Source organism: Zonotrichia leucophrys, chromosome Z (assembly GCF_028769735.1).
Source record: "Zonotrichia leucophrys gambelii isolate GWCS_2022_RI chromosome Z, RI_Zleu_2.0, whole genome shotgun sequence".
NCBI lineage: Eukaryota > Metazoa > Chordata > Aves > Passeriformes > Passerellidae > Zonotrichia > Zonotrichia leucophrys.
The window spans coordinates 43,467,423-43,485,056 of NC_088200.1; the positions used below are offsets into that span (position 1 = coordinate 43,467,423).

General features: G+C 37.0%; 1 protein-coding gene across 1 annotated transcript in view; it reads right to left on the reverse strand.

Annotated features, from left to right (window-relative positions):
* The window catches only part of PSIP1 (PC4 and SRSF1 interacting protein 1), a 32,745-nt gene that overhangs the window by 1,971 nt on the left and 13,140 nt on the right, over nt 1-17,634 (reverse strand). The window contains exons 6-16 of the mRNA XM_064735720.1: nt 17,330-17,437; nt 16,441-16,503; nt 15,440-15,539; nt 13,703-13,778; nt 12,613-12,838; nt 11,891-12,009; nt 9,560-9,615; nt 8,307-8,377; nt 4,514-4,615; nt 3,751-3,970; nt 814-925 (exon numbers count right to left, since the gene is read on the reverse strand). Of these exons, the coding sequence (XP_064591790.1) occupies nt 814-925; nt 3,751-3,970; nt 4,514-4,615; nt 8,307-8,377; nt 9,560-9,615; nt 11,891-12,009; nt 12,613-12,838; nt 13,703-13,778; nt 15,440-15,539; nt 16,441-16,503; nt 17,330-17,437 (1,253 nt within the window). The remainder of the gene's footprint in view (nt 1-813; nt 926-3,750; nt 3,971-4,513; nt 4,616-8,306; nt 8,378-9,559; nt 9,616-11,890; nt 12,010-12,612; nt 12,839-13,702; nt 13,779-15,439; nt 15,540-16,440; nt 16,504-17,329; nt 17,438-17,634) is intronic.

Sequence of the window (17,634 nt, forward strand, 5' to 3'; positions counted from 1 at the left end):
GACCGTGGTGAAAGGAGCTTGCTCCAATACATACTGCTGAACAAAAAGAATCTCTGAGTGCAAGGTGCAGAGTGCCTGGAGAAAGCAAAGTGTACTACAAAGTGTACCAACAAATAGTTACTAAACTTAATAGAGTTTAGTAACTATTTGTTACTAAACTCTATTAAGTGTTTCTCTTTCTGCAAGAGATTAATTGCTTGTTGTTTATGTTTACAAAACATATTTTTTGCTGCAACCAAGGTTTAAATACTTAATGCCAGACAAATTGAAGCATTCTTCTGGCTTTGTGTTTAAAATGGTAAGTGCATCCACCTCTATAAGCCAGTAAGACTTCTGGAATTTCACAGGTTTAGGTCCTAGCCTGCAGTTTGCCTGATTTGACTGATTTTTATAGCCAAACTGTAGAAAATTATTTACAGTGGCTGTCTATGAATTCACAAAAAATTAATAAATATCATTCGTTTCTGTAAGACTTGGTTCAGACTTCCTTTGCTTCCAAATTAATAGCCTAAAACACAGGAAAAAGCTTTTAGTTTGCCGAGGTCCACCACATGCTAATTCTCTCCAATAGCAAGACGTCCTGCAGTGCTTTTTAAGTCTCCACCACGGCAGCAAGTGAAATAACATTTAAAATATTCATTCAAAACTTAAACAGAAGATTTGCACACTGTTACTCTCTAAAGTTGAGAGTAAACTCTGTGAAGAAAACAGTACCTTAATATGGTTAAGTAACTTCAATCTACTGCTGTTTTATTTTACATGTTTTAAACTAGAACAGAACAGATCATCAGCTCAATAATGTTATTAACTCACTTTTTCTTACTGCCAACTTCATGCCTATCTTTCCTTTCTTCAGCACTTTCTCCATTGTGTTGTGACTGGTTGGTGTCCTGGGCTTCAGACCCTCCATTCAGAATCTTTGAACCTTTAAAATGGAAGAGGAGAAAAGTGGTACTTGCAGGAAATAAAACTGTATTATAATAGCCCTCGGTAATTTTTCTACCTTAATCAAATAAAACATTATAAATATTTCCCCTCTCACCTTGATATCCAAGCAGCTGAAACAATACAAAAGACACTAACTGATATGGCTTCAGTTTCTGAACATCCCATACAATGTGCCTCATCCCATGGGAATTGAACAGTTTGTATTTTTAATGCAATTTCAAGTTCTTCCTGTACTTGCTAGGCTACAGATCATAGGCCTAATGCTCGTTTGTATACTGAGCAGTGAGGGAATATACTTCAGTAGTAAATTCTTTTTACCACTCTAACCAGATCAGTTAATTTTGGGGATTCTTTTTACTTTAACTGATGAAGTCATTCCATTACATCTCATTTACTCTTGAATCCAACAAATTACGTATAATCAAAATACAAGTTATATAAAAGAAGTGTTTAATGATAGCATGGATTTTTCAAGCAGAAAAGCAGCACTAGGCTGGAAGTAGTATTTAGTGAAGTCAAAGCAGAAAAATTTAACATATTTTAGAATTTCTGTGTTGACTACATGTTTTGCTGTGGTATAATATAAGTCAGTGGGTTTTAAGTGAGTTTAGGAACGTCATTCTCTGAAGTGATGGTCCATTTTACTTGAAGTTGTAAATTTATAAAAGAACTCCTCTATGAAACTAAAGAGTTACAGTGAGAAAAAATACAAGATGTTATTAATCTGAATATTTACAGTTTATCTGTTTACACTTGCTCAGAATCAGTTCTAAACTCAAAGGCTACAGGAGGAATTCAAGAAAACAGTAAATGCTATATTACCATGTTACAAAGCAGATGATCTGATGCTGTGCATTAAGTACCACCAATTACAGCATCATTCTCTGTCTTGACTGTCATAGTGAAGATAGTCAAGGTTCAGCAGTTCAGTTTTTAAAAGGGCAAAAGAATGCATATAAGGATCAGATTTTCTTTTTACAGCAAATAAAGAAAAAACTACTTCCATAAAATATTCCTCTACTCTGATAGAACTTCTTCCCATTCTTCATGTGACTGGGCAACAACCTGGTATTTCACTGTGTGTGTTCTGCTGAAGTTGTGTTAACCTTATCTGGAGTGGCTTCGCTAGCCAGACTATGCCCAGGAAACCTCTCAATATAGTTTCTTTGTTAAAGTATTAGTTGTGCTATCACTGGTTTGGGGAAAGATCTGTATGGAACCTCTACTTCATCACATATTCTCTCACCAGAAAATGGTTTTAATCATCCTTTAATCATCCTTGCTTTTTTAGCAATTACAAGTATAGTGATATTCCTACTATAGTTGTGTTTAATCCTTGGCACCTCAGTTACAGTAATTTGTTTAGTCTTGATCCATGTGGTGTTAACTTCTAAATCATTTTCTGGAAAAAAAAAAAACAACCCAGTTCTGCTTCCAAAATTCAATTTCAAAGTAAATGCAGTTTCTGTGAGGTACGTGTGGAGATCAAGGATCTAAATAACTTGAATAGATGAGCAGAACTCCTATATTGCAACATAGCTTTCCAGTGCGTCTGTCTCATTTTGTTCTTCCATTTAAAAATGCATATATTTTAGTACTGACTTAAAGTTATTATTCAGCCTGCTTACTACAGAAAGCTTTTGATATTCTGCTGTACAAGTGCTCATGATTGATGTGGAACTGTACTATTAAGAGCATAAATACATTCTCCTGCCATAAGTTATTATTTCTTTATTGTCAGGCTGAAGAACTACTGAAGTTGTATCTGGGAAGTAACACAGAAGTGGTTAAAAGTTGCTGCTACACATGGTAGAGCATGCATGGTATAGAAAGAGGCTAGGGAAGGAAACCAAGCAGTTTCAAGTTCTCATTCAGTGGCAGAAGCTTAGGCACTAAAAAACTACTAGAGGAATAGAACACTGTGTTGGTCTTGGCTGGGGTAGAGTTAATTTTCTTCATGGTGGTGAATATGGGGCTGTGTTCTGGATTTGTGCTGAATGCAAAGTTGATAATACAGAGATGTTTTTTTACTTCTGAGCAGAGCTTACACACACCCAAGGCCTTTTTACGTTCCCACACTGGGGAAGAAACTGGGGGTGCATGGGAGGTGACACAGCCGAGACAGATGATCCAAACTGACATTCCAGACCATATGGCATCACACTCAGTATGTGAAGTAGTGGGGAAGGAAGGGGGAATATATTTGAGTCATGGCATATTTTTCCTATTATGTGTGAGGGCCCTGCTCTGCTGGCGATGGCTGAACACCTGCCTGCCCATGGGAAGCACTGAATTAATTCCTTGGTTTTCTTTCATGGAGACAGCTTTTGCTTTCCCCATTAAACTGCTTATCTCCCCATGTAAGTTTTCTTTCTTTTATGATTCTGATTCTCTCCCTGATCCTACTGGTGGAGGAGTGAGCGAGCGGCTGTGAGGGGTTTGGCTGCTGGCTTGGGTTAAAGTGGGTTAAACGGTAGTATGCCATTCTACCTCACATGTAATGTTTTGGGGTGGTTTTTTTTTAATTCTGTAATCAAGTTAGATAATTTACAGAAGTTAAATTTGCAAGACCTAATTTTTGCAAAAGTCATTTCCTTTAGCCAACTGAGATAAAATAGCCATGGTAAATGTTACATTGAATTTGAAAGTTATTTGTAGCAGTACTGTCCTTGACAACTTCAGATATGAAAAGGTTTTCATAGACTGGTGAAATTCCTGCATCAAGGATATTTTGAAGTTAGCTCAGAAATAATGGAGACTAAGTCTTTTATGTGACAAGAAAGGAAAGCCACAGTGACTTACCTGTTTGGTCTTTTTCCTTTTCAGTTTTTTTATTTGCTCCTTTCTTCCCCTGTTCTTTGGTTTTATTAGCTTCTTCATGCTGCTTTTGCTCAGCAAGTGATTTATTCAGTACTTGGGAAAGAACAGAATCTCCTTCCCCAACCAGAAACATGGTCTTGAACTTATTATATAGCATTGTAGATTTCTCCATGATAACTTGGCTAATTTTAAATTTCCGTATCTGAAATCAAAGTAATAAAACAGGCTCCACTTAGGTCCTTAAATATCTGTGTAATTTCATTACATGCTAGCTTAAATTAATTTAACCTACAATGAGATCATAGGCTTTTGCACTTGAAGTGTCACAGAACTGCCAGATTGAGAGGGATCTCAAAAGATCTTCTGGTCCTACCCTTCACAAGAAAGGGACCACATTATCAAAGACCCTTGATCCCATCACAATTTGAAAACCTGTAGAGATGGAACTCCACCACATCCCTGAGGAGGCTGTTACAGTAAAACACCTGTTCTTACTGAAAAAAAAAACCCCAACTTTTTTAGCATCAGAATAAAACCTTTCCCAGTGCAACTTGTACCCATTGCCCTACAATGGGTGAAGACAAAAGCCTCGACCATGTCTTTTGCAGCAGCCCTTTAAACTACATGTCTACATCATTCTTGATCTGTAGGGATCCAGACTGGACAGAGTGCTCCAATAGTAAACAAAGCTGGTATCAATTTAGGAAAACATATACTCTACATTAACTAACACTGAAAATCTCACCTTCTTGAGAGTTAAGATCATCTCTGTATGTTTCTGAGCTTGTTGCATTGTGACTTGAAGGGATGCAAGCTCATCAAGAGCCTCAATGCACCTGTTCACATCCTGTATATAAACAAAGAATTAGTCTGAAGACTTACATATTGGTAATCTTTAATTAGCCATACTAATCTAACTTCTGTATTCAATGACATCCTTCCATAATTAATTCTTCCTAAATTTGACTATGTACCTAATTTTAGAACAATTTATATAGTCAAACTTGCCAACAAAAATTTAACACTAGTTGTCTCTTAGCTCCTCCCATAAAAGGCAGATTATATTTAATTAAGTTGTAACATTTAGCAAGAATTTTAAGCTTTCAACATACATAAAAAGCAAGCTTTATGCTGCTTTCATGATTTGAGAACTTCTATGCTCAAAGCTGTTCACCATAGTCAGGCTTTACCATGCACAATTTTTCACAAGTGATTAACCACTGAGAAGACAGGAAAGCACTGTAGTTAACACAAAGAACTGTTCTTATATACTTCCTGCCACCAAATATGCTTTGCCCTCTTTTTAAGTTTTCACAGATGCACCACCATCCAGTGTGAGTGGCTCAGCCATGCCCTGCAGTGGTTCCTCCACTGGAGCAGGCTGGAACTGATTAAGTCTAGCAGAAGGCAGTCCCCCACCACCTCAGTACCAGAACCTTGCTTCCAACACCCAGAACAACTCTGTGTTTCCCTAGCTGGAACAGCTTCCTGCTCCTCATGCCATACTTCTTCACTCATGCTTATTTTCTTTTCTCTTTATTTTCTCCAGACTGAACACTCCCAGCTCTCTTGGCTTCCTCTTTTTTAACACATGCTCCAAGCCACTAATCCATCTTTGTGGCCCTTTACTGGGCACCCTACAGTAGGTCCATGTCTCTATTTTTCTAGGGAGCTTAAAATACAGTCCAGTATCTCATCAGTGCCAAGTAGAGCACAACCACCACACTCCTTCCATGTTCTGGCAACTCTCTCTAATGCAGCCCAGAAAACTATTAGCCACTTTTAACTGCAGAACTGTGATGGTGGCTCATGCTAAGCTTGGTGTCTACCAATACCCCCAGGTCATTTTCTGACAAACTGCTATTCAGCCACTCAGTCTCCAGCCCATGCTGGAGGCACAGGGTTGTCATTCCACAGGTGCACTACTGGAATTGAAGTTGATGAAGTTCCTGTTGACCCATTTCTCCAGCCTGTTCAAGTCTCTCTGGATGGTAACACTCCCATCAAACCTTTGATTTCAGTTTTGTATGATTTGCAAACTTGCTATAGGTGTGGTTTGTGTCATCATCCCAGTCTTTAATGACATGTTTTAATAGTACTGACTAGTGACTGGCCTGTAGCTGGACCCTGCCACCAATTAGTTTTTTTTGTGTCCTGCTGGTCAGCCAGTTTTCAGTCCACCTTTTCATCCACCTTTTTAGTTCAGACCTCTTAAGTTTATCTTTGAAGCAGTCCTGAGAGACAGTGTCAAAAGCCTTTTTAATCTTAACAGAAACAATATCCATTCTTTCATCCACCAGGCCGACCATCTCACAAAAGGACATCATTTTAGTCAAGCATAATTTCATCTTCATTATGCTGATAAGTCTCAGAGCTCTTACTGTACTTTATATCACTGGAAACAATTTCTAGGAGGATTTGTCCCATCACATTTCAAGGGACTGGAGTGAGAATTACTGGCCTGTAGTAACCTAGATCCTCCTTCTGCAAGATGAGTGAGACATTTGCTGTCTTCCTGTCCTCAGGAACCAGCCCCTCATCACCATGACTTTTCAAAAACAAAATTGAGTGGATGGAAAACAACATCACCAGCTCCTCTGGCACTCTTATGCTTATTCTGTATTGGATCTCTGTCTAAATGTTCTCTAATTTGATCTTTGTTCTCTGAGCATCAAGGTTTTCTTGTTTTAATCTTCCCATAATCTCAGGGACTTAGGATTCCTGAACAAAATTGTACAAGCAAACTGAAGTCAAGAAGACACTGGTGACCTCAGACTTTTCACTACTTGTTACCTCCTATTTAATTCACTAGGGTGCCTATCTCCATATCCCATTCAGCAGCAGGCCCACATTTTCCTAGACTTTAAGATGAATCAACCTTGAGAAGGAGGTAATCCCTAAAAGTGAGCCAGGTCTCCTTGTCCTGTCTTCCTTCTAGCATGGTCTTTTAAGAGATTCTTCAAAGCAGATCCTGTAGAGGTCAAAGTCTGCTCTCCTGAGTCCAGGGCTGTGATCCTTTTCATCCTGCTCCCTTCTCCCTGAACTTCTCTACCACAGTCACTGCAGCCAAGGTTGCCCCCACCTTCATATGCCTGACCAGATCTTTGCTTTCTGGAGGATCAGGTCTTGCCTTATCAACTCCTTCATCACCTGTGTTAGGCAATTATCAAACTCCAGAAGCTTCCGGCATTGTAGTGTTATGTGCATGTCCTTTCAGCAAATACTAGGATGTTTTAAGCTTTCAGTTAGGATCAAAGGTGTCTCCCCACTATCTTAAGATGACTAAATTCTCTACTTCTCCTTGATCTGGTGATCTGCAGAAGATATTCTCAGGATGTCACTCATTTTGGTTTGCCCATTAATCCTGACATATAAGCTCCCAGTTGGCTTATCAGCTGTCCCAGTGCAAAGCTCCACACATTTCAGCTGGTCTCTCACATAAAGTTATCCTTGATCTTGTATTCCCCGCTTCCCATCTTTCCTAAAGAGCCTGTAAACATATAAGGCAAAGCTCACCTCACTTCTACCCGAATCTCTGATACCAATAAAACCACAGCCCTGCAATTGCAGAGAGATGTCCAGTTTCCCACAACAGCTCCTCACACTATATGTATGAGTGTACAGACATCCCTAAGAGAAACACAGTTGTGCTGACATTCCAGAAAGGTTATGAGAGCTTTCCTCATTATGCTAGGCTGCCAGTAACTCCTCATTTAATGTGCTGATGCTTGTGATCATGCCACTTCAGTCCTGTTCTGCAAAGAAATTCTGATGATTACTAAGTCATTTTACATCATGCTGCTGACATCTGTTTACATCTGATTGCCATCCTGCTCCACCATTTCCTCCTCTGCTACCATTCCTAGTTTGATGCTCTTTAACTAGGCTGGCTAGCCCACTGGCAGCACTATTTTTGGGTAGCTCCTGCCACCTCCTAGCACACCTATCCACTCCTTTGTGACAGCTTTCCTCAATAAAGGGATCACTACCTGGGTCCCCATGCCTTACTATTACCCTCAAAGTCACACAGCCATGCTTGATACTTTCCAAGTGTCCTGTGACAGTATCATGGGTGCCCAACCTGAAAATCTGCAGCAGCAAATAGTCATAAGGCCAGAAAGCCTCAAATATCTGCCAGTAACATACCAAACCCAAGCCCCTGACAAGCAGCAGATTTCCCTTGACAGTGAGTGGAGTTGGACTGGAGCCCTAATCACTTGCATCCTGCTGCTGCATCCAGTGTCCTGGCATTTCCACATGGCTCAACAAGCTGACCTGGCACCAGATGTTCTATTTGATGTAATTCTGTCTGAATGCTTCTGGTAAATAATTTACTATGTAGCATTTTCAAACAAAACAGATTTCATTTGCTGACACTTATCTTTCACTGCCCACAGTAACCACATTTAAGCACTAGTTATCCTTCATATGGAAAAAATGCCTTTCATTTTCAGAGTATTAATTAAAAACAAGAACACATGCCAAGTATTTCTCACTGGAATTTGAAACATGAATCAGTTTAAAAAAAACATACTTACAAGATTATCAATTTTCAGGGAATTCTTTATTTCTGCATGTATCCTTTGAAGCCTAGAATCCACTGAAGTTTCTGAAGATTAAAAATAATACTCATGAACATTTGTTAATCACATGGGTTTGCTTTTACAGAAATAATTCATTCAATAAGAATGAACCTCATACAGAAGGCAGAAGAAAACAGGCAGACATCCTACATGCAGGTGCACACATAAATACAATCAGAAGAAAAGTACACAGCTTTTTTAAAATTGAATAAATTGTGTGGCAACCCATGCAATTTTTTCCTTAGGAGTTACAACTGAAAAGACTTTTCTATTCCAAAACACAGCTGTCACCCTCTAATTGTAGGCCAGCTTAAAGAGAGGTTTTAATAAATTTTAAGAATTATAAAGCTGGAAGACTCTCCATGACAGGACACCTGGATATTGATGGTTTGTTTTCAGTAAGCTGGTCACAATTCAAGTTACAGTCCAAATCCATTAAAATAAAATGTCCCCAGTACACATGCTTCAAAAGTGTGAAAGATGAATCGACATGGCATTCCTGAATTCAGATGCTGAATGCCTGCTTGGATTTAGTACATATTCTGAACAATAGTGCAAGCAAACAGATTTCTTTAAGTCAAACCCATCTTGGATGGGTTTGGATTGCTTTTATTTGCCCTCTTGCTGCAACACTGGGTTGAGTGGAGTCCATGCCACTGGATCTGTACTATACCTCTAAGTTACAGATTACAGACAGTGGTTTGGATGGGCCTCAAAGATAGGAGTACTGAAAAAGGAATTCCTTATCCCTATGAAGGACAGTCAGCAGGCAAGACCATAGTAATCTGAATCTAAGCCACCTACTTAGTGAGAGGTAGTATCTAAATAGTTTTGAGAGGTCCCTCAGAGTATTGTGTTATGAGAAGATACAAAGGAAAACATAATGGGAATGACTGAAATGATTTATATCAAAGAATAAAAGCTTTTTTCTCATGTTCACAAACAGAAGAGACTGGGGTTTAAAAGATCAAATGACAGTAAAGTCAGAAAAGCAAAGACCTGTTCTACTACACTGCACTGCAGAAAGAACACTGAAGAATAAAAACTGCATTGTTTCACAAACATGAAAGAAGAATCATGGATCAAACACCTCAGACTGAGACCACACATGCCACCCTCAGCAGTACATTATCTTATGGAAGAATGGAAGAAATTCCATTCAAAATATAAAATGATCAAAAATACTGGTTTAGATTCTTTCAACTAACCTCTCTTCTTCTCAATCTTCTTAACTTCTGCTTTCTTGCCTTCTTCTTTATTCTGCCTATCAAAAATGTTGAAATGTTTTTTACAATGTTGTAAAGTCTGCTTTTTTCCCCCCAGTTTTTGGATGAGATGCAATATCGAGGAATTATCTTTACTAAAACATTAGCATGCAAAAATCACAAATAACCAAATCCTGGTTTTGAAGGACGAACAACCTAACAAAAATTAATCGGCTGAGATACTGCTGGTAAGTCCTCCGTACTCATTTTTCTACAAGCAAATTAAAGGATTAAAAAAAAAAAAGTAATCTCCAAACTGTATTTTGGTTTTTGTTGCATAGTAACATAACATATTAACTGGTGAAATGGCATTATATAGAACTAATTTATGGAGAAAGAAAACATTTTAAAAATGAGTAGAATTATTTACCATTACCACAGGGAATTTATGGAGAGATCAATTAACCATAATCAGTTCCTATATGACTATTTTCTCAAATAATGAATTGTAATAGTATACATATCTTACAATTGGTCATAAATGTATCAGTAATAATTTAAAAGTTCTTGAAGGAAATAGTAATGCAGAAAAAAAAATTATTACAAGTACAGTGAAACCTCCTTAATCTTCCCCAAGTTGTATCACTGAAAATAAAGCTAGGACTCAAGAAAAACAACAAAAAAAGTTTCCATTTCAGTTATAGAATGAAGACAGGCAGAAATCTTTGAGGCAAGCTTTTGAGCTCTTTATGCAGAGAGGATCATGAACTTCTGTTTAACGATCCCTCAGTTTTGTCTGACTGAGGAATTTAAAAGCCTACTTTTAGAATTTTCATATTTCAGCATATCATAACTAAATGTCCTGTGACTACTTTTCATCTTTCTACTAATATGCATACATAAAACATGTAGGCCTGCATGTCTTCCATGTTTCTTTCATAAAGAACAGAAAACTTGTCTGCTTTAACTAGCAGCACAATTTCAACAGTACAGATAAACTTTGCATATGTACAGAATGATGTACAAAGCACCTTAACTAAATAAATACTAATGAAGTAGCTACCAGAAAATAGAAACTACAATGATGAGCAAAATAATCAAAACATGTATCACCCTATACTAGTTTTACCAATATTGAGTTTTGTGGTATTAGTCATCAGTTGTAATTAAATTCATTATTCATTCACTACTTCTCCTTTATCTCACTGAAACAAAACTATCTACCCTCCAATGCATAAAATATGACAGCTATTTAAAAGCAAAAATTTGACTGTTATTACTAAATCAATATATGACAGTTTGATTCCCAAAATCAAATCAGCATGTGTTAAATAGTGATATATTAAAAGACACTAAGGCAATTTATTATCTCTGAAACTAGAAATGCTTAAGTTTGCCACAAGTAGGTAGAGTATTTATGTTAGGTCTCCAGAGGACTGACAGGAAGAAGAGGAAAAAGGGCTGGAGCATGAGAAAAGAAATACCCAAACAAACTACACTTTTATTAGTGAATGTGAAAAAGATACGGGTTTTTTGTTACAGGTAAAGGGGACCTTTATTTTATTCCTTCCCTCCAAATTTTTACCTTGTTCTTTGCCTTTCTTCTGCCCTCCCACCAATGGTGGGGATGAGAACATCAAGCTCTTGGGGTGCAGCTTATCCACCCATTTGCAGAATAGTGAATGAGTTAGATTTCCTCCTATTGTCCTACTGTCCAAGTTCCTGATGGGATCTTCTCTCTATTCTTAAGTTTGATTTGTGTAATCTTCTAAATGCAGTTTGTTCTTGGTATCATTTAACTAGCTTTGCAATACTACAGTAATTACCTTTTCCTTGTTCTGCTTGACAGCATGTGCTCCAACTGTCAGACAGAGAAGGAAATGCTTTCCTGATAACCTATGCATTCCATACCTCATCAAAAATCTATAACCATGAATTAACAGGACCTAACAGGTCCTACCAATTTTTTCTAAAATTTTAAAGAAAAATATATGGCTGTCCTGAACAGTTTTTCACACGAACCCCTTTTGCATGGATATTCTCAAGTTAGTTCTAAAGAGAAAATACCTGTCCTCTGCTAGAGATTCTACATCACTGAAAGACTGACATCACTTAATTTCTATGTTCCATTCTTCCCACAAAGGCACATTTTAGTACAAAGAGCTTTTCACCTTCCCCTCAAAAAGAAGTAAAGATAGAAAACCAAAAAGGCCAGGGGGAGATAAAAGTAGAACACAGAGCAAAACAGGTTGGAACTTTTTCAGAAGTTTCACCTCCTGTTAGATTCAAAATATTCCTACAACTTGCAGGCATTACATGTTAAAATAGACTCACGATTCAGATTCTGTCTGTTCCTCTTGCTTACGCTTTCTTTCTGTTACTTCTTTCTCCTGTTGGCTTCTTACAGTGTTTCTTCTGTGAGCTGCTGGAAAGCTTCTTCCCCCTTTTTTCTTCTGTGTTTTAGGATTGGAAAGAAATGTAACATTATTATGGTTTCGGTAAGCAGATGAAACTAAGTATCTTTGAAATAACTCTGCTCCATGGAGCAGCCTGACAAACACTGGCTTTCCCTGAAGCTAAACACAATTTCATTAGTCCTTTCTCCTTTTTTTCTTTTCAAAACTAAGCACCAGAGGGCAATGCTAAGGGCAGTATTAAGCACCAGAAAAACAAAGACATTACAAATTGCTGGCTAGAAACAGTTTTGTACCTTTTAAAAATGTGATTTCAAGCCACATGTTCTCCAGATGCACCCAAGGAAAACAACTTCTGTCTTCCAGGGAACATAAAATCAAAAAAACCCCATAAGCGTCTTGACATTTAAGTCTTTTGTTAAAAATACATCTTAGAAAAGATGCTTTTCTTAGAAAATACTCAAAGAATTCCTGAAAGAATTATTTGAGAAAAATATACTTCTGAAAATTTTATTCTATATATCTGTACACCAGCCATGCCAGACTCCTACTGTCATTAAGATTTAACATTAACTTGGAGAAAGATCTCCAAGTGATACTACTTTCCTCTAAAATAAATTCATCAGGAAAGCAAAATTATACCTTGTCCCCTTCTTGTTCTTCTCCTTCATCTTCAGAATCAGAAGCTGATGCAGAACCCACTTTTGCAACATTTTTTCTTTTTGGTTCACCTTCTTTCTTTCCTTCTTTTTTATCAAATTCCTTCTTTGATTTCTCCTCTTCCTTCTGCCCTTCCTCATCTTTCTTTCCTTGCTTTTTGGGTTTTTCTTCTGTTCCTTTTTTCTTTGTCTTCTCCTCTTCACTAACACTAAAACAAAAATAGTATTTAGGCATCACGTCTATTATGTACAGTGACTTCAAAGAACAACATTCTAATTCAGAAAGCTGGGTCTTTTTAACCACAGAACAGTAAAATGATGAAGTTAATTCACTTAACGACTCTCCAAAAATACTCTTTCTCTGAAAATTAAAACCCACTACCTGTGGGAGGAAGAGCCCCCAGCAAATAAATATCAGTATGGAGGGCCTAATGAAGGTAACATGAACAGAAGTGCATAGATCCTCACCCAAGAAGCTAATTCTCCATGGACTCCCCCCACACACAGATGGGTCTGTAGGACCCAAAGTGCATACGCTGTAAACTAGATTTATAAAGTATACTTATTTAAGTTGTTCCTATTCCAAAACCAGGTATCTGCCAATTTATAGAAAACTAAACCTATGTTCAACTTTTTCTTGAGTTACTAGAAGCACTAAACTTGACATAAGAACTGTAGACAGCAAAACCAAAATTCTGATAACTAACAGTGTTGCAATTTCATCAGAAGAGATTTCTGAAACAAAAATGTACAAAAAGAAAAACACTATTTTATTTTTGTATGATGTTGCTTTTTTTTTAATGAACACCTTTCCTCTTCATTCAGTATACAATAAGGATATATAAGGAATTTTGTACAGATTGGGCAAGTTAGGAAGATTAAGATTCTTCTCTCTCATGTTTCAGAAATGTCCTACCTTGAATGTCTCTGTATTAGAAAAGTGTCTACACAAATAGTAATTTATACTGAACACTAACAGGGCAAAACCCTGTAAGGAGTAATAATTCACAAGTCTTAACATAAGGAGCAGCACAGTTGACAATGAAAAAGTTTTATAATAAGAAAAAACTTACAAGTCACTCTCTGAAAGAGATGATGGCTTCACCAGCTTGGGTCTCCCTCTTGGTTTTGGAACTTTTGCTTCAGAAGCTAGGAGTTATACAGAAGTAACAGGTTAGTCCATAGCCACCATCTGCTCCTTGTCTATGTCTCAAGATACTTACTCAACAGACATAAGCCATGCTTAAATCAAAATACACCCCCTTTGTTACTGTACAGAATTCAAATTAACTGAGTACCAAACTTAATCAAGATCTCTCTGTAAGTTAAAGTGCTGGCAGTTTTTTTAGCTGACTGGTGAATTAAAAAAACTTTGATGGTTTCTAGCCACAGGCTCTGGCTACTAATTCTTGTGCTTTTGACAATCTTTGTAGTTGCAAACGTGAAACACTTGTTTCACATGCTGCATAACTAAGATGGATATTAAATTAGATAATGAGAAGCCTGACATTAGAGAATGAAAGGCAGTCACTTATGTTTACATTTATAGTTTGTTGTCCACTAGATTTACCCGTATCTTGGGTTTCCATCACTTTTCAGGCTAACAAATCACTGTCAAGAAGTTCCACCACAACACTACAGTGCAGATCAAATCTCTACAGTTCCTCAGATTCACCATATTGTCAGGAGTAAGCCTTCCCTCCTGGCACTTAAGTACCTCAAATGCTTGTCCAGTACCACAGTGATTATATTGTCACCAGGAAACCTAATATTCAGTGTTTAAACTCTTGTTGGTCTTAGCACGGAGTGCTTTTAAGCATCCTATCAACAACAGAGAAAGTTGCATAGTATATTTTACAAAAAGGTTTTTCATATAGGAGGCAAAAGCATATCTTACAGATGCTTTCCTGTTCTTACTGACAGTATTTAAATCAAAACCAGCAAAAAGTTGTGAAGAAAAAAACACAAATATTAAAAATGCATATTTAGTGCAAGTAATGAAATGGCAGAGAGGAATGAATTTATACTTAATTTCCTCACAGCTTCCATGGCAAAAGTACCTAAAGTCTATTTAATTGTGGTTCCATTGTTTTTATATTGTCAGCAGATAGAGAGGACTATAAATTATGTTTCCCTGACTAAGTGCTCATACAATGTACTTAACTGCTGCAAGAACTGTCTTCCAAAGCGTAATTAGTGAACAAGAATATCTGCAAGCTTACCATTAAATTGACAATAGATCATTGCTAATTTGAAAGAAACAAATTATTCTAACAACATATTCCCAAAAATCAGTTATATTTTCTTTTTATGTGCCCACAAATCAACACATACTTAAACATCTTCTTGAACAAGTCTCTTCAGCTCTTATTTAATTTTTCTTGTCCTCTGAACTTCACCTACAGGCTCCTTGTCCCCCCAGTTCTCATCTTTGTGTTTTGTGGATCTTCTAACTCTACTGTAGTATTTTATAGACCTTTAATGAATACAAACCTTTATGCAGCTAACCTGCCAGAAAGCTCCTATCATATACCCACACTTAAATAGTATTCTGCAAAGAAGACTGACCTATTCTAAAAGGTAATACTTATAAACTAGTCTTTAATTTAGAAGACTAAATATTAAAACTATCAATTTAAATCCATTCCTGTCCTGAACTCATCAGTATGAGATGTTTTCTCACTACAATCTATTAGTAAAATCCGCCTAAAGCATTCAAAAATACTCTGTAGTATTTCAGAGGAAGTACTGCCTAGTTCTACTAAAATACTTCTGTGGTGAAAAAAATTCAATCATTCTTCCAAAGTTACCTGCTGGTCTTCCTCTTTTGGGGCTTACTTTTGGAGACACCGGCCCAGTAGTTGTTGCTGCCCCTGTAGCTGCTTCCTCAGCTTCAGCTTGTTTTTCAGACTAATTTAAAGAATGAATTTCACCGGTGAAAAAACACATGGCACCAATATCTCAATTCGTTTCTTAAACAAAAACCTTTAAACTTCTGGAAATGTGTTATTATGTGATTGCTTGTATACACAAAAAAGTATCTGAACTTAATGACCGGTTGTACTTAGGTATTACTGATTTTGCCCTCTCCAATCCCAAACTGAGAAAATAGTCAAGAGCTTAGTGTCCAGGATAAAGAACAATTAGAGTATAGATACAGCATGCTACTTTTCCGTGACAAACATACCAAGGTCACAGATACTTCATACTCATCCCCCACCCCTGCTGTCAGCTGTAACTTTGGAAGGAAAGGTTTCAGACACAAAACTAAGATTTGCCCTACTTAATTCTAGTTTTTAGTTGGGTCAGTGTCCAGATCTGGCTGTGTGTGTGACCACAAGAACATAAAGGCTAGCGTATGCTGAGCAAGCAGCTGGAAACTGCCTTTTTCAAAGTCACTCTGTATTCTCCCAGGTTGTAGAGACCACAAAAATCACAATTTGTGAAAAAAGTATTTGTATTTCAGGTGTTAGTTCAATGTGATGAAGATGTTAAAAGAAATTTTTCAGAGCTTCAACGCAGGCTATTTTATTAGCAGTTTAGCAATCGTTTATGTATTATCTTTCCTTATTTGTAATGAGTTGTTTAGGAAAGACAGGGACTCCATATTCCACATTAAGTTAAAAAATAATAAATATTTGTAAAACACTCTAGGAAAACTTTCATTCCTGCAAATCTTGCAGACATTTGAAAAGGGGAAGCAGAGTGTCAAACACTTAAATTTATGCATAATCTGTCATTAAAGGAAATAGCATCCAGTATTATCACACCAAAAAATTCCAGTAATGTGAAGTAATTCAACATATGTTACCTTTCTTTTTCTTCCTCTTCTAGCAGCTTTAGGAATAGAAGCATCATTTGTTTTCACCACATCCTGTGAAGATTAAAAATGTGCCTAAGAATCTTAATAAAACTAAGATATATTTCATCTAGTCTACTTTTTTACACAACTGAAGCCTCTGGCACACAATTTAGACAAGAATCTTGTAAGGTACATGAAGAGACTGCATGCTTTTAAATTATTAAAATGTAAAATTATTAGACATTAGGAAGAAATTCTTTACTGTGAGGGTGGTGAGGCACTGGAACAAGTTGCCTGCAGAAGCTGTGTCTGCCCCATCCCTGGCAGTGTTCAAGGCACAGCTGGATGGGGCTTTGAGCAACCTGGTCTAGGAAAAGATATTCCTGTCAATGAGAAGGTGGATGGAACTAGGTAATTTTTAAGGTCTGTTCCAGCCCAAACCATTCTATGAGTCTGTGATTATCTGATACCTACAACTTATTCCTGAGAGATAAAAAAAATAACTTAAATACTAAATAATATTCTGTTCTAAATCAAGACGCTATGAAGTGATGTTTTAGTCTGTCTGGACTCTTCAGCTAGTCTTTAAAAGAGGTTAATTTGCAATATAGTAAGTGTAAGTGGTAAGTGATAAAATACACAGTCTTCCAACTGTTTTAACTGAACTTAAAGACAAATCAGACTAGAAGATTCCTCTCCAATGAAAACTTCAATTTCTGGGATCTTCAGTGAGAGGTATAAATGTGTCTGAACACACAGTAAGTTTTACATAATTAAACATAACCTGGAACTGCCACAGTAGTAATAATTGTAGTGTCTTAATACACAATAACAGATCTACAGCAATAAACATAATATTAGGATGTTCTCTGTGACACAGAAAAAAGCTCTCACATACTTCTTTATTGGTTTTGTCAGAAGGTATATCATCTTCCTTTGAAGTATCCATCTCCTTTTCTTCTGCTTCAGCTTCTGTAGGCAAGTTATTATCCCCTTTAGTGGATAACTGCAAAGCAAGTCAACAGAGGATAAAAAATGCATTAGAAAGTATTTTATAGTGAAAAGAGAACATGTTAATTGCCATCAGGCTGCTTTTCCCTAAAGTAGTTTAAATCCATAGCTACACTCAATTCTTAGGTGCCCATTAAATGTCTAATCGTACTGGACTACTTCCTCTTATGAGGAAGAGTCAAGGGAGCTGGG